This window comes from Pristis pectinata, chromosome 10 (genome assembly GCF_009764475.1).
Source record: "Pristis pectinata isolate sPriPec2 chromosome 10, sPriPec2.1.pri, whole genome shotgun sequence".
Taxonomy (NCBI): domain Eukaryota; kingdom Metazoa; phylum Chordata; class Chondrichthyes; order Rhinopristiformes; family Pristidae; genus Pristis; species Pristis pectinata.
Window position 1 is genome coordinate 96,801,521 of NC_067414.1, and position 13,422 is coordinate 96,814,942.

Genomic DNA, 13,422 nt, shown 5'->3' on the forward strand with positions numbered 1-13,422 from the left:
AGGAGGTACAGGAGCCTGAAGACCCACACTCAACGATTCAGAAACAGCTTCTTCCTCTCCTCCAACAGATTTCCGAATGATCCATTAACCCATGAACACTACTTTGTTATTCCTTTATCTTGCACTATTTATTTTTGTAATCTATAGTAATTTTATGTCTTTGCACTGTACTGCTGCCGCAAAACAACACATTTTATGCCATCTAAGTCAGTGATAATGAATAAATCTGATTCTGGAGTGGGATTTTGACTGTACGCTAGTGAAGGCAGGTGCGCCCTCAGTATAATGTAGCACCCAGAGTGCAAAAACACAAGCTTTGTGCAAAATATCCCTCCCCTGCTGAGAAAGAGGGAGGTTTGCCTCTGATGTGAACAGGCAGCAACTGGATTAACAGAATCCAATCCTCACTGTTTATCCAGCGGTGACCTGACATGCCGTTAGTGGCATCAGCTGCTACTAAACTACATCATCATCTCACAGTCTAGCTAGAGGAGCAGAAGCCACAGCATTCTAATTACTCTACCGTCCACGCTGAGTGTCGGGTCACCTCACGCTCACCCTGCAGCGAGCACATCGCAACTCTGGGCGATAACATCAGCAACCACGCAGAATTCGGAGTGCCTCTGCCCCGTCACTGTTCACCTTTGTTTGGGTTCCCCTCCCCTGTACTTCCCTTCACCGTTTCTACGACGGTGTGAACTCCTTGGGGTAAGGACATTTGTTGGCACGTTGGCTGAGGTCGACTGTAAATTCCACACAGTTAAGGAGGTTCGGCACGTCACCAAATACTCCAGCAGACTTCTGCAGACGCACTGTGGAAAGTATCCTGACTAGTTGCATCACAGTCTGGTACGGGAATTCCAATGCAGGGACACAGGAGGCTGCAGAGAGCAGTGGACACACCCCGGACCACCATGGGCACGGCCCTCCCCACCACTGGCAGCATCTACAGGAGGCACTGCCTCAAGAAGGTGGCACCTATCATCAAGGATCCCCACCATCCGGGCCATGCCATCTTCTCACTGCTTCTGTCCAGCAGGAGGTACAGAAGCCTGAAGTCCCACACCACCAGGCTCAGGAACAGCTGCTTTCCTACAACCATCAGGTTCTCGAACCGACCTACACAACCCTAACCCTACCTCAGCAGTGGAACACTACAGACCACCTCTCGCACTGCCCTGGACTTGTCCCTAATTGTGTATTTTTTTGCACTAATGTCTTGTTTTGCGCAGTCTCATTTTTCTTCACTCTCTTGTACAATCTGTACCTACGTGCCTGTGATGCTGCTGCGAGCAAGTTTCTCACTGTACCTGTACCTCACCGTACTTGTGCACAGGACAATAAACTCGACTTGACCCGAGTTATACCAGCACGGAAACAGGCCCTTCAGCCCAATCCATCCATGCCGACCAAGATGCCCGTCTAAGCTAGTCCCATTTACCTGTGTTTGGCCCATTTGCTCTCCTTCCTGGTCAGCCTGGCTTGGGATTTCTCCCAATACCTTCCTCACCACCCAGTCCTTTTGCAGGATGCAGCCAGACTACGAAGAAACATTTTTTTAACAAGGTAGTAGATGCACTGTGAGAGAGGTTAACCCTACTGAAGATAGCTGAGGGGCACAGAATTAGGGGCAAGCCTGCAAAATGGACTGACAGAGGGCTGGAGAGTTCAAACAGAGAGCGAGACAGGAATGGACTGTGTTGTTCCCCAGGATTCTGCTCACCATCCGCATCAATAACGTGGAATTTGGAGTTAGAGGGCTTCCTCTTACATCTGTAGTAGGATAGCTTGGAGAAGTACAGTTTGAAGAAGGATAGTTTGAGGGCTAAGTAGATGGAGGCAAATGGATTTCAGTGTCAGTAAATAAGAGGAGGTCCACAACTGAAAACTCTGAACGGGAAGAAGTCTTTGGAAGAACAGAGGGATGCTCACCTTTTGTATGCTACCAATCTTATGGGGTGCCTTGTTTTTATTTATTCATTTTTCAGGATGTGGGTATTGCCAGCAAGGCCAGTAGTTATTACCCAGACCTCAACACCTTGAGAGGATGCGGTGAGCCACTTTCTGGAACCACCACAATCCTTGCAGTAAAGGTACAACCAAGTGGCTTGCTTGACTGTTTCAGTGGGGAGTTAAGAACCCACCACGTTGCTGAGCGTCTGCATGTGGACAACAGATTTCGTCCCCTCAAGGATGTTTGTGAACCCCAGATTGTTTTTTTTAAATCAGATTGTTCCTGGCTCCATCACCACGATGATGATGATGCTTTTTTCAAATAATTCCAGCTTACTTTAATTAACTAAGCTCAGATGCTGCACTGACCAGAATGTGGGAGAATAAAGTGGCGTTCACGTAGGATCAACTACTTGGCACAATCTTTGATTACATACAAAACAAAGGTCAACAGATTTCTGGATATTAGAGGAACTCAGGGATACAGGCACAGTGGTGGAAAATGACTGAGGCAGAAGATCAGCCTTTTACTGTCATTGAATGGCAGGGATGAGGCTCATTGCCACCCCTCCGAGAAACACGAAGCACTCACCAGCAGTGGGTCAGAGAAGTCTGGAAGATCTGGCACCAGGATTCCGACCAACGCACATATAACTATCAGCACCGTGCAGAGTCCCAGAACCACCACCGGCCAGTCAGCGATCAGAGCTGCGTAGCTGCAAGCAGGAAACACCATCAACACGTTATACAACCAGGAACGTGAGGGTCCTGCTCCATGAAATAAAGCAAACCTGACTCCCCGGGCTGGGCTTTGAGGTCTTGTGGCACCACACAGAAATCCGTGCATGTATTCATTGTAAGCACTGCCTACTGAAATTAGGAGCACCACTTCCAAAGGCTGGAATCCATGTGAACTTCAATGGAGAGAATAAATGCTGTTCAACATCCACAACACCTGGCGGAATGGGAAGAGGACAGGACCTGCTTGGGGTAGATAAGGTTCCATGGACATGACGGTGACCTACTGCTCACTGAGGTCAGGGCTGTACTGTTGGAAGGGACCGCGGAGAAGCAAGCTCAAAAGACCCAGTGTCTTTTTCTCAATCCACATCGCTTTGCTCTGCTTCAAGTTGAATTGCAAATTGTATTGTAACCCTCTATTTTAACTCAAATATCAATTAGTTTTGTTAGTATCTATTAGTGTACTATGGGGCCACTCACTCCAGGTTTCAATGTGTAGCCTTGGAAACTGCTTCCGGGGAGTTGTGTGATGCCTGGCAGAGTAACGACAAGCTCCAGATCAGGCCAAAAACCCCTTTCAGTGAGCACTTGGCTCTGGTCAGCTTCTGCAAAACCCATCCGAGGAAATAATGTTCAACAATCCTTTCAGCAGAGCGCTTCTCTGTTTTGTCCTTTTCCAAAGGTGGTTTATTCAGTGATTACAGAATCACATGATGACAATATTACCGGACTTCATGATTCACACGATTTACAGTTTCACACTACAACACAGTTGTAGACACTGCTAGAATTTCTGGCGACACATCAGCGGTCACAGTAAGCCCAACCCAAGCCAGACTCAATGAAACACCACATCTGCAAAGGGGACACTACTATGCAGAACCCGCTGGTCAATCTGTGGCAAGTGTGGATCTTCTGGTAAGGGCAGGTGGATGGATTGGCTCATCGGGCAAGTGCCCGATCCTATGAGGGAGTGATTGGTTGGGTCACAGTGAATTAATCGGCCACCTTTGCCATTGTGGTCATCCAGTAACCAGGACACAGGGAGACACAGCACAGAAACCAGGCCCTTCGGCCCACTGGGTCCATGCCGACCATCGATGACCCATTTACACCAATCCTACATTAATCCCATTTTATATTATTCTCTCCACATTCACATCATCCCCCCAGATTCCACCCCCTCACCCTCACACCGGGGGCAATTTACAGCGGCTAATTAACCCACCAACCGCACATCTTTGGGACATGGGAGGAAACTGGAGCACCCGGGGGAACCCACACAGTCACAGGGAGAAACTCCACGCAGACAGCGCCTGAGGTCAGGATCGAACCCGGGTCTCTGGAGCTGTGAGGCAGCGGCCCTACCTGCTGCGCCACTTTGTCCTCTTATGTGAATGTTAGGGCACTGAAACAACAGGTTGTTCTCCAGCTATGGGTGAAACTGCTCATCAGATTGTACCCATGTTCCCCGGTGTACAGGGAAGCTGCTACTCCTATCATCTTCATCTTACAGTTTCTGAGAAAGCAGAGGACAAGGCAATGTTGCACTTCTGGGTGCCTCTCGCCTTCTTGCTAAATATGGGACCAAACTGCATATGTTGGAGTATGTGTGATACTTAACGGGAGGAGATTGGGCCCCCTCAAACATTTTCCAATGGTGTTACATCCTGAAATGGATAAAAGCAAAATAATGCTGAAGGTGGAAACACACAGCCTGGGAGGGGTGGTGGAGGCAGCTACTCTCACAGCATTTAAGTACATGGACAAGCACTTGAATTGCTACAGAATGGAGGGCTATGGACCAAGTGCTGGTAAGTGGGATTAGTATTGATAGGTACTTGATGGTTGGCATGGACCTGAGGTTCCTGTTTCTACATGACGCTATAGCTCTATGTGAAGCACTCAGGACGGCAGGGAACAACAGAGGATAGAGGAACAGAGTTAATTTTTCACCAGAACCACTTTTTTCCCAGGGTTGGGGAATCAAGAACAAGAGGGCACAGGTTTAAGGTGAGAATGGGCAACTTTTTCCACACAGAGTGGTCCGTATACAGAATGAGCTGCCGGAGGAAGTGGTAGAGGCGGGTACAATAACAACATTTAAAAGACACTTGGACAGGTACATGGATAGGAAAGGTTTAGAGGGATATGGGTCAAATGCAGGCAAATGGGACTAGTTTAGATGGGCATCTAGGTCAGCATGGACGAGTTGGGCCGAAGGGTCTGTTTCTGTGTTGTATGACTCGATGACTCTATTAATCTTTAATTCTGCTGTATGACTCTATGACCAGAAAGATGAAAGACCATTGACTTCAAATGTTAACCCTGCTTCTCTCTGCACAGCTGCTGCTTGACCTGCTGAGTGTTTCTAGCATTCGCAGTTGTTTTACACTGTGAATCGTGTAGACTGATTTACTCCTTGCTACTGTTGTCAGCTCAGATCACCCCCAGTCCCCCAACATATCCAGCACTGGCCTGCTCGGATTGCTCCTAGTCTTGGGCTAGGACCAACCTTCTGTTACTTTAGAGCTCTGTAAAAGCAGTGACCATGCTCGCAAATCAAGCTACTCACCTTCGAGGGAATCGGAAGGGCCTCGGAGGTCTGAAAGGGAAACACAAAAACACATAGAGTTAAACTGGTGCAGAAAGGGAGCTGCTGCTTTAGATAAAACACAGTTTGCCATTTCCTGAGCTCTCTCCAACATTCACCGCTGGGAAGGTGAGGCCAGGCAGTAATCTTCTCTCTGCCTACTGAAAGGTGCGGTTAAGACGTGACCACTGATGACTCCAGAGGCAATGCGCCCCACATCTTTGTCCTGTGGATCAGTGTGGTCCCACCCTGTAAAATATTACCCTCAACATTTATGACTCTGCAGATTGCTGATGCCGGGAACTGTACAAATCAGAGCACTACATCGTAAAACCAGTGACACGTCAGATAATGCAGTAAAATCCTCATTTATTTACCATTTTTAACCCCATAAAGCATCACAGAAGTGAAATAAAGACAGAAGGTGTTGGAAATTCTCACCAGGTCAGGAATGGGGAAGTGAACGTTTCAGGTTTCAGACAGAACACAGACCAGTACAGCACAGAGACAGGTCCTTCGCCCCACTATGGTGTGCCAAACTAATTAAGCCCATGGATATGACTTCAATGAAGTCGGAGTGACTTCGACCTGAAACATTAATTCCGTTTCTCCCCCCTCAGAGGCTGCCTGACCTGCGGAGTGCTTCTACCACTTACTATTTTTACAACCTGGGAGAGTGGATGGGGGCCTCAGTGTAATGTCTCGTCTGAAAGGCATCACCTCTGAGGGTGGGTGTTCCACTTCACCATGATGGCTCAAGGTTCAGGGATGGCACTTGAACACATAACGTTTGAGAGTTGTTACCCATCACCACAACGTGGAAAAAGGCTCAAGCTTGGCCCTTGTGAGGAGAGGAAGGGGAGGATATTGTTTTTCCTAGTCATTCCCATTGAGGACCAATTGGCGAGGCTATGGGGAAAAGGCCGGAGGTGGAATGAGTGGGTTGCTCCGGCAGAGAGCCAGTATGGTCACAATGGGCCAAAAGGCCTCTCTCAGTGCAGTAACCATACTATGATCCAACAAAACCGGCCGCCCAAGTGGGCTGTTTCCTGGAGAGAAATGTGGTGGAAGCTGGGAAAGAGACTTTGGTGTTTTTTGGCCTCTCGCCACCCCTCCTGGGTACCGTTATATTTGCAGTTTGGAAATAGTGCAATATACCATCTGCTGTTACAAGCAGCAATAATTGTTAAATAAATTTCCAACAGCCCCCAAATCCTCTGGAGTGCAATGTAATCCATGGTGTGGCTGAGCAGGCCTGACAACAACCTTCACCTCAGCTGTGCAAACAGAAATGAGAAGATCAGCTGCTGATCAAACAGCAGGGGCCGCTGCCTCCCCCACCCCCTCCCCACTCTAACACTGCTGCACACTCGACTCTCTGCCTCATGCGGTCAAACCCGGACTGGGTTCCGTCTGCCTCCTTACAAAGAGGGCTGGAGAAGAGACGTAGGGGTCAAAACCTATGTCCGTTTCCATGCGGGTGCTTCCACTGTGGAGGGTGGAGCACAAGGGCAAGAAGCCAACTACATTGTAAAGTGGGCACCACAATCAGTCTCAGTGGCAAGGACACTCAGGCAGCCAGTTTCCCCAGGCCTCCCCCTGCTTGGAAAGGTGCTGCTCAGTGCTCCTAGGTTGGCTGTTCCAAGAGGTTAGAGCCCATGGGGTCCAAGGCAAGATCCAAAAGTGGCTTGGTGATGGGAGGCAGAGAGTTTGTTGGCGGTTTGCTTTTCTGATTGCAGGTCTGTGACAGTAGTGTACTGCAAGAATTGGGACCTTGTTATTTGGAATTGGTATTGTTTTTTTATTGTCACTTGTACCGGGTACAGTGAAAAATTTGCCTGGCATACCGTTCATACAGATGAATTCATTACACAGGCAGTACAGGGTAAAATAATACAGAATGCAGAGTAAAGTGTCACAGCTACAGAGAAAGTGCAGGGCAGGCAGACAATAAGGTGCAAGGCCATGACGAGATAGATTGTGAGGTCAAGAGTCCATCTTATCGTACTAGGGAACCATTCAATAGTCTTATAACAGCGGGATAGAAGCTGTCCTTGAGCCTGGTGGGATGTGCTTTCAGGCTTTTGTATCTTCTGCCCGACGGGAGAGGGGAGAAGAGAGAATGTCTGGGGCAGGTGTGGTCTTTGATTATGCTGGCTGCTTCACCAAGGCAGCGAGAGGTATAGACAGAGTCCATGGAGGGGAGGCTGGTTTCCGTGATGCGCTGGGCTGTGTCCACGACTCTCTGCAGTTTCCTGCGGTCACGGGGCAGAGCAGTTGCCGTACCAAGCCGTGATGCATCTCGATAGGATGCTTTCTATGGTGCATCAATAAAAAATGGTGTCAAAGGGAATATGCTGAATTTCTTTAGCCTCCTGAGGAAGCCTATTTGTAGGAAATGTTTGTAGATGGTATTAGTACAGACACGTACAGTGGCTGGCATTGACATGGTGGGCCGAAGGGCCTGTTCTGCATTGTGCGACTCTGACTTTACACACAAGCACAGTTACAGGAGGGGCCGACACCATGTTGGTCAAGCCATTCGCTGTGTATGGACGATTCTTGCCCTGCACCTGTGACTGGAAGCTTTGCTGAGTTGGCCTATAGAATCTCAGATGCTGCAGTCAACAGTGTGCATCTACCAGGAGAGGAAAATTCCAAACCATTTCTGTTGGGGTTTGCTGTCATAGTTTTCCCACCGCCCTTCCTCTACAATTCCCCTACTCCCCAACTCCGTGCTGACTCCCAGACAGAAAGCATGTCTCGGCTAAGAAATGGGTCTTGGAGCCATTCAATAAGATTGCCGCTGATTCCATCTCAATTCTGTCCACCTGCTACCCCAGGATAGCAGATATCGATTGTGCTCAGGTTTAAAATCAAGATAACATCTACTGCCTCTTGGGAAAGAGACCTCCTCACTTTTGTAATTGTCTCCCTTTCCCCTTACATTTCCCGCCCGAGACGTCCCACCAGCTGAAAAAAAAATTCTCCCTATCAGTCCCTTTGACAATTCTCTGAACCTCGACCAGGGAAGGAGATGAACTGGATCTGGAGCAGACTTGACTGGCCAGATGGTTCCTTTCAGTGTTGCATTATTCAATGCGTCTGTGAACTCACCCCTTAATCTTCCACATTCCAGTGTACACATAGCTAAGACACATCATCTCCTCTCATAATCTAACGCTTGGAGCCTTGGCAAAATTTCTAGTGTCTTCTAATGACAATAAGACACGGCATCTAGAATTGAATACAGTATGTCCAATATGGTCTCACCAGAGCTCAGTGTAGATGTAGCAAAATCTACATTTCTTTAAATTCTATCCTGCGAGGTACTGAAGCTAATATTCCATTAGACTTTTCAACGAATATTTTGCACCTGAGTTAGTCTTAAAGCAGATGTTGGAGACCTGAAATGGAACAGACAGTGCTGGAAATACTCAGCAGGACAGGCAGCATGTGAGGAGAGACAACCAGATATTTATTTATTAGTCACATGTACATCGAAAGTCACAGCGAAATGCATCTTTTTGCATTACTGAGAACGTGCTGGGGGCAGCCCGCAAGTGTCACCACACTTCTGGCGCCAACATAGCATGCCCACAACTTCCTAACCCATACGTCTTTGGAATGTGGGAGGAAACCCACGCAGATACGGGGAGAACGTACAAACTCCTTACAGACAGCAGCTGGAATTGAACGCGGGTCGCTGGTGCTGTAATAGCATTACACTATCCGCTACACTACCGTGCCACCCATAGCAGTTCAAGTCTATGGCCTTGCATCAGGTCATTGACCTGAAACATTACCCCTGTTTCTCTCCCCAGAGACGCTACCTGACATCCAGCATTTTATGTTTCATTACAGTACATTTTTGTGATCTCTGTGCTTGGATCCCTGAAGCTTTTTAAACACAGCCTTCCATTAGCATAACACCTTTCACATCCTTTTCACAGTGCTTTACAGTCAACACAAGCCTTTTTAAAGTATAGTTATCATTATGATGCGTCTGTCTATTTGTGCACAGCAAGTGCTCACTCGCAGGAGATTGATTGACGATCATTGCTGCTGTTCCAAAGCAGCAAATTACAGTTCTCAGGAGGGGAAGAGAGGGGCCAAATAATACCAAAATATTATTCCAACCTCCGCAAGTTTCTCCACTCAGGAAGGAACTCCTGCAGGGCTTTGTTGCATGAGAACAGTTCACTTAAATGCCCATTTTTACGTGGGACCCCATACAGAATGTTCTTAGGGAGAAGACACAAGAGACTTCAGATGCTGGAATCTGGAGCAAATAGAACGAGCTGCTAACGGAACTCAGCGGGTCAGGCAGCAGCTGTGGAGGGAAATGGACAGTTGATGTGCCGGGTCTCGACCTGAAACGCTGAATGTCCATTTCCCTCCACAGATGCTGCCTGACCCACTGAGTTCCTCCAACAGCTCAATTTTTAGGGAGGGGTGCCAGCAAGTTTGGGACTAGGGAGATGGCATGTAACAGGTGACCACAGTCCTCACTTTCAGACAAGGAATCACTCAGTGACATCAATCAGGTAACCAACTATTCTCCAGGATACCAGTGATAGCTCGTCTACAACAGTGCCACAGAATTCCTTTTGCCAGCAGACAGAGCACAGGAAGGTTCGGTTACACGTCTTATCAAAAAGACAGCACCTTAAACAGTGCAGCGTTCCTTCAATATTTGACTGAAGCAACAGCCGGTATTTTTGTGCTTCAGTTTCAGGGGAGCCTTTGAGTCAGCGGTTCCAAAGGCAGTCAGATGCCCTGTGCCTGGTCTTGTGGGAAACCATACTGTATCCACTCGAGATGAAAGTAGTACTGGGGCTGACTGCTCCTCAAGAGACCCAGGAGTATAGGTACTGACACTTGCGGGCTGCCCCCCAGAACACTACGCAAAAAATGCATTTCACTGTGTGTTTTGATGTACATGTGACTAATAAAGATCTTATCTTATCTTACATGTTTCCCTGAAAGTGTGACACAGAAAGACAAGGTGGTAAAGGAGGAGTATGGCACACTTGCCTTCATCATACGGGGCACTGAGTACAAGAGTTGGGATGTCACGTTACAGCTGGATAAGATGTTGATGAGACAGCACTGAAGATACTGTGGAAAGATGTGATTTACCTAGAGGAGGTGCAGAAAAGATTCACTAGGATGTTGCCAGGACTGGAGGACTCAAGTTCGAGGGGCAGACGGTTTTCCCTGCAGCACAGGAGGCTGAGGGATGTCCTTATGGAGGTTTATAAAATCACGAGGATCACGGGTAAGATGGATGGCCACAGTCTTTTACCCAGGGTAGGGGAGTCTAAAATTAGAGGGTATAGGTCTAAGGTGAGAGGGGAAAGATTTAAAGAGGATCTGAGGGGCAACTTATTTTTATATATACAGAGTGTTGGGTAAGTGGAACGAGCTGCCAGAGGAAGTGGTAGAGGTGGGTCCAATTACAACTTTAAGATGCATTTCGACAGGTTGATGGATAGGACAGACATAGAGATGCCAAACGTAGGCAAATGAGACCTCCTCAGGTAGATACCTTGGTCCACATGGCTGAGTTGGACCAAAGGGCCTGTTTCCATGCTGGATAACTCTATGACTCTTCTGCCTCCTCTGCATAGAATTCGCTTTGTCATTAGTTAATTGCAAAGGTTTGAGGCACGCCATTCAGAGCTGATTGGAGCAAGCCCTCCTTCACAGAAAGAGTAGAGGGAATCTGGAACTTTATTCTCCCACAAAACAGGGGCTGGGAATTAGCTGAAGTTTCTAAACAGAGAATGAAAAGTTTTTTTTTATGAGGCGGGGACATGAAGGCTTTCTCTGGTACCTCTGTTGGGCTGGCTGTGACTACCTTATGTAAAGACTGGGATGAAGCATGTGTTGTCACTATGTTTTTAGAGTCATAGTGTCATACAGCACAGAAACAGGTCCTTCCGCCCAACTGCTCCATCCCAACCAAGATTCCCATCTAAGCTCGTCCCATTTGCCCATTTTTGGCCCATGTCTCTCTAAACCTTTCCTATCCATGTACCTGTCCAAATGCCTTTTAGATGTTGTTAATGTACCTGCCTCAACCACTTCCTCTGGCAGCTTGTTCCATATACTCACCACCCTCTGGGTGAAAAAGTTGGTCCTCAGGTTCCTATTAAATCTCTCCCCTCTCACCTTAAACCCATGCCCTCTAGTTTTTGATTCCCCAACCCTGGGAAAAAGACTGCACCTCATGATTTCATACACCTCCATAAGATCATCCCTTATTCTCCTACGCCCCAATGAAAAAATGTCAGATTCGGAAAAAAGTTAAGTTTGTTCAGAGCAGATTGACAGTGAAGGCAGGAAAGGTCACATTGTGAGGCTCAGGTAAAGCACTGTGAAGGCAGTGTGGTTTTGGTTCTGCCTGACGCCTCCACAGAACCCACCCACACTGACAGGAAGACTGCCTTGGACCAAGATTTGTATCTATACTTAGCTCTGGAGTTAAGGGCTACCACAGGGAATCAGAAAGGAAAAGGATGGAAATTCTCAAAACAAAAAAGCCTGTAAAAATTACAAACCACACAGAAACACAAGCTCCATAAAAGTCCAAGAAATGTTGTAATGGGGAACAGATGGAGCTGTGAATCACCGGGACCTCAATGGAATGAACTCATGGTTCACTCATTAACTTAGCACTTCAAGCTAACTTTTATTCAAGTTACTCCATGGCCTAGGGGACGTTGTTGTGTGCAAATTGGCTGCAGCGCTTCCTACACTACAACAATGGCTTGGGAGGCCTTGGGGTTGAGAAAGGTGTCAGTTAAATGAAAGACCTTCTCAAGGTATTAAGGGAGGACCTGAGGTGAGCTGCAGACAGAGACCGCAGTGACAGGGGGTGTAATGCTCCCCATGTTGGACAGAGACCGCAGTGACAGGGGGTGCAATGCTCCCCACGTTGGAGAGAGGCTGCAGTGAGAGGGGGTGCAATGCTCCCCATGTTGGAGAGAGACGGCAGTGACGGGGGGTGCAATGCTCCCCACGTTGGAGAGAGGCTGCAGTGAGAGGGGGTGCAATGCTCCCCATGTTGGAGAGAGGCTGCAGTGAGAGGGGGTGCAATGCTCCCCACATTGGAGAGAGACGGCAGTGACGGGGGGTGCAATGCTCCCCACATTGGAGAGAGGCTGCAGTGAGAGGGGGTGCAATGCTCCCCACGTTGGAGAGAGGCTGCAGTGAGAGGGGGTGCAATGCCCCCCACGTTGGAGAGAGGCTGCAGTGAGAGGGGGTGCAATGCTCCTCACGTTGGAGAGAGACGGCAGTGACGGGGGGTGCAATGCTCCCCACGTTGGAGAGAGACGGCAGTGACGGGGGGTGCAATGCTCCCCACGTTGGAGAGAGTCGGCAGTGACGGGGGGTGCAATGCTCCCCACGTTGGAGAGAGACGGCAGTGACGGGGGGTGCAATGCTCCCCACGTTGGAGAGAGGCTGCAGTGACAGGGGGTGCAATGCCCCCCACGTTGGAGAGAGGCTGCAGTGAGAGGGGGTGCAATGCTTGCCAGCTTGCCCTGGACTTTGGGCTTGAAGACAAACTGCTGGCTGATGGTCAGTAGACTACTGACTGATTATGGTATCATCACCGATGTCCCAGTCACCCCAGCAGTGGAATCTGGGACTTCCTGACATATAGCTCAGCACTGGATCCGTCTATACTCTGTTCCAATACAGTGGAACAGCTGGGACAAAGAGGACAAGGTAAATCTGACATTACCGCTTGAAAGCTGCTGTCACCACAGCCCTAAGCTAGGGTAGAGGTAGCTTTTACTCAGTAGACCACAGTGGTTAACTCAAGCTCTGTGTCTTTACTTTAAATCCGTGCATCCTGGTTTTTGAACCACAGTCAAAGGAAATGGGACCTTCCCATTTATCCAGGTCCCACTTAATTTTATACATCTCAATTAATTCTCACCTCAGCCTCCTCTATTCCAAAGAAAACAACACTAACTGACTTAACCTTTCCTCATGCAACATTTTTAAAGTCCTCACAACATTCACAAAGCATCGAGACAAGCACTTGAATCACCAAGGCATAGAAGACTCCAGAACAAATGTGGGTGAATGGGATTAGTATAGATAAGTACAATGGCTGGCAT

General features: G+C 48.2%; 1 protein-coding gene across 6 annotated transcripts in view; it reads right to left on the reverse strand.

Moving 5' to 3' along the window:
- The window catches only part of disp1 (dispatched homolog 1 (Drosophila)), a 319,043-nt gene that overhangs the window by 16,950 nt on the left and 288,671 nt on the right, over positions 1–13,422 (reverse strand). For all 6 annotated transcript variants that reach the window (XM_052024116.1, XM_052024114.1, XM_052024112.1 and 3 more), the window contains 2 exons: positions 5,270–5,299; positions 2,546–2,669 (listed from right to left, as the gene is read on the reverse strand). In XM_052024116.1, the coding sequence (XP_051880076.1) occupies positions 2,546–2,669; positions 5,270–5,299 (154 nt within the window). The remainder of the gene's footprint in view (positions 1–2,545; positions 2,670–5,269; positions 5,300–13,422) is intronic.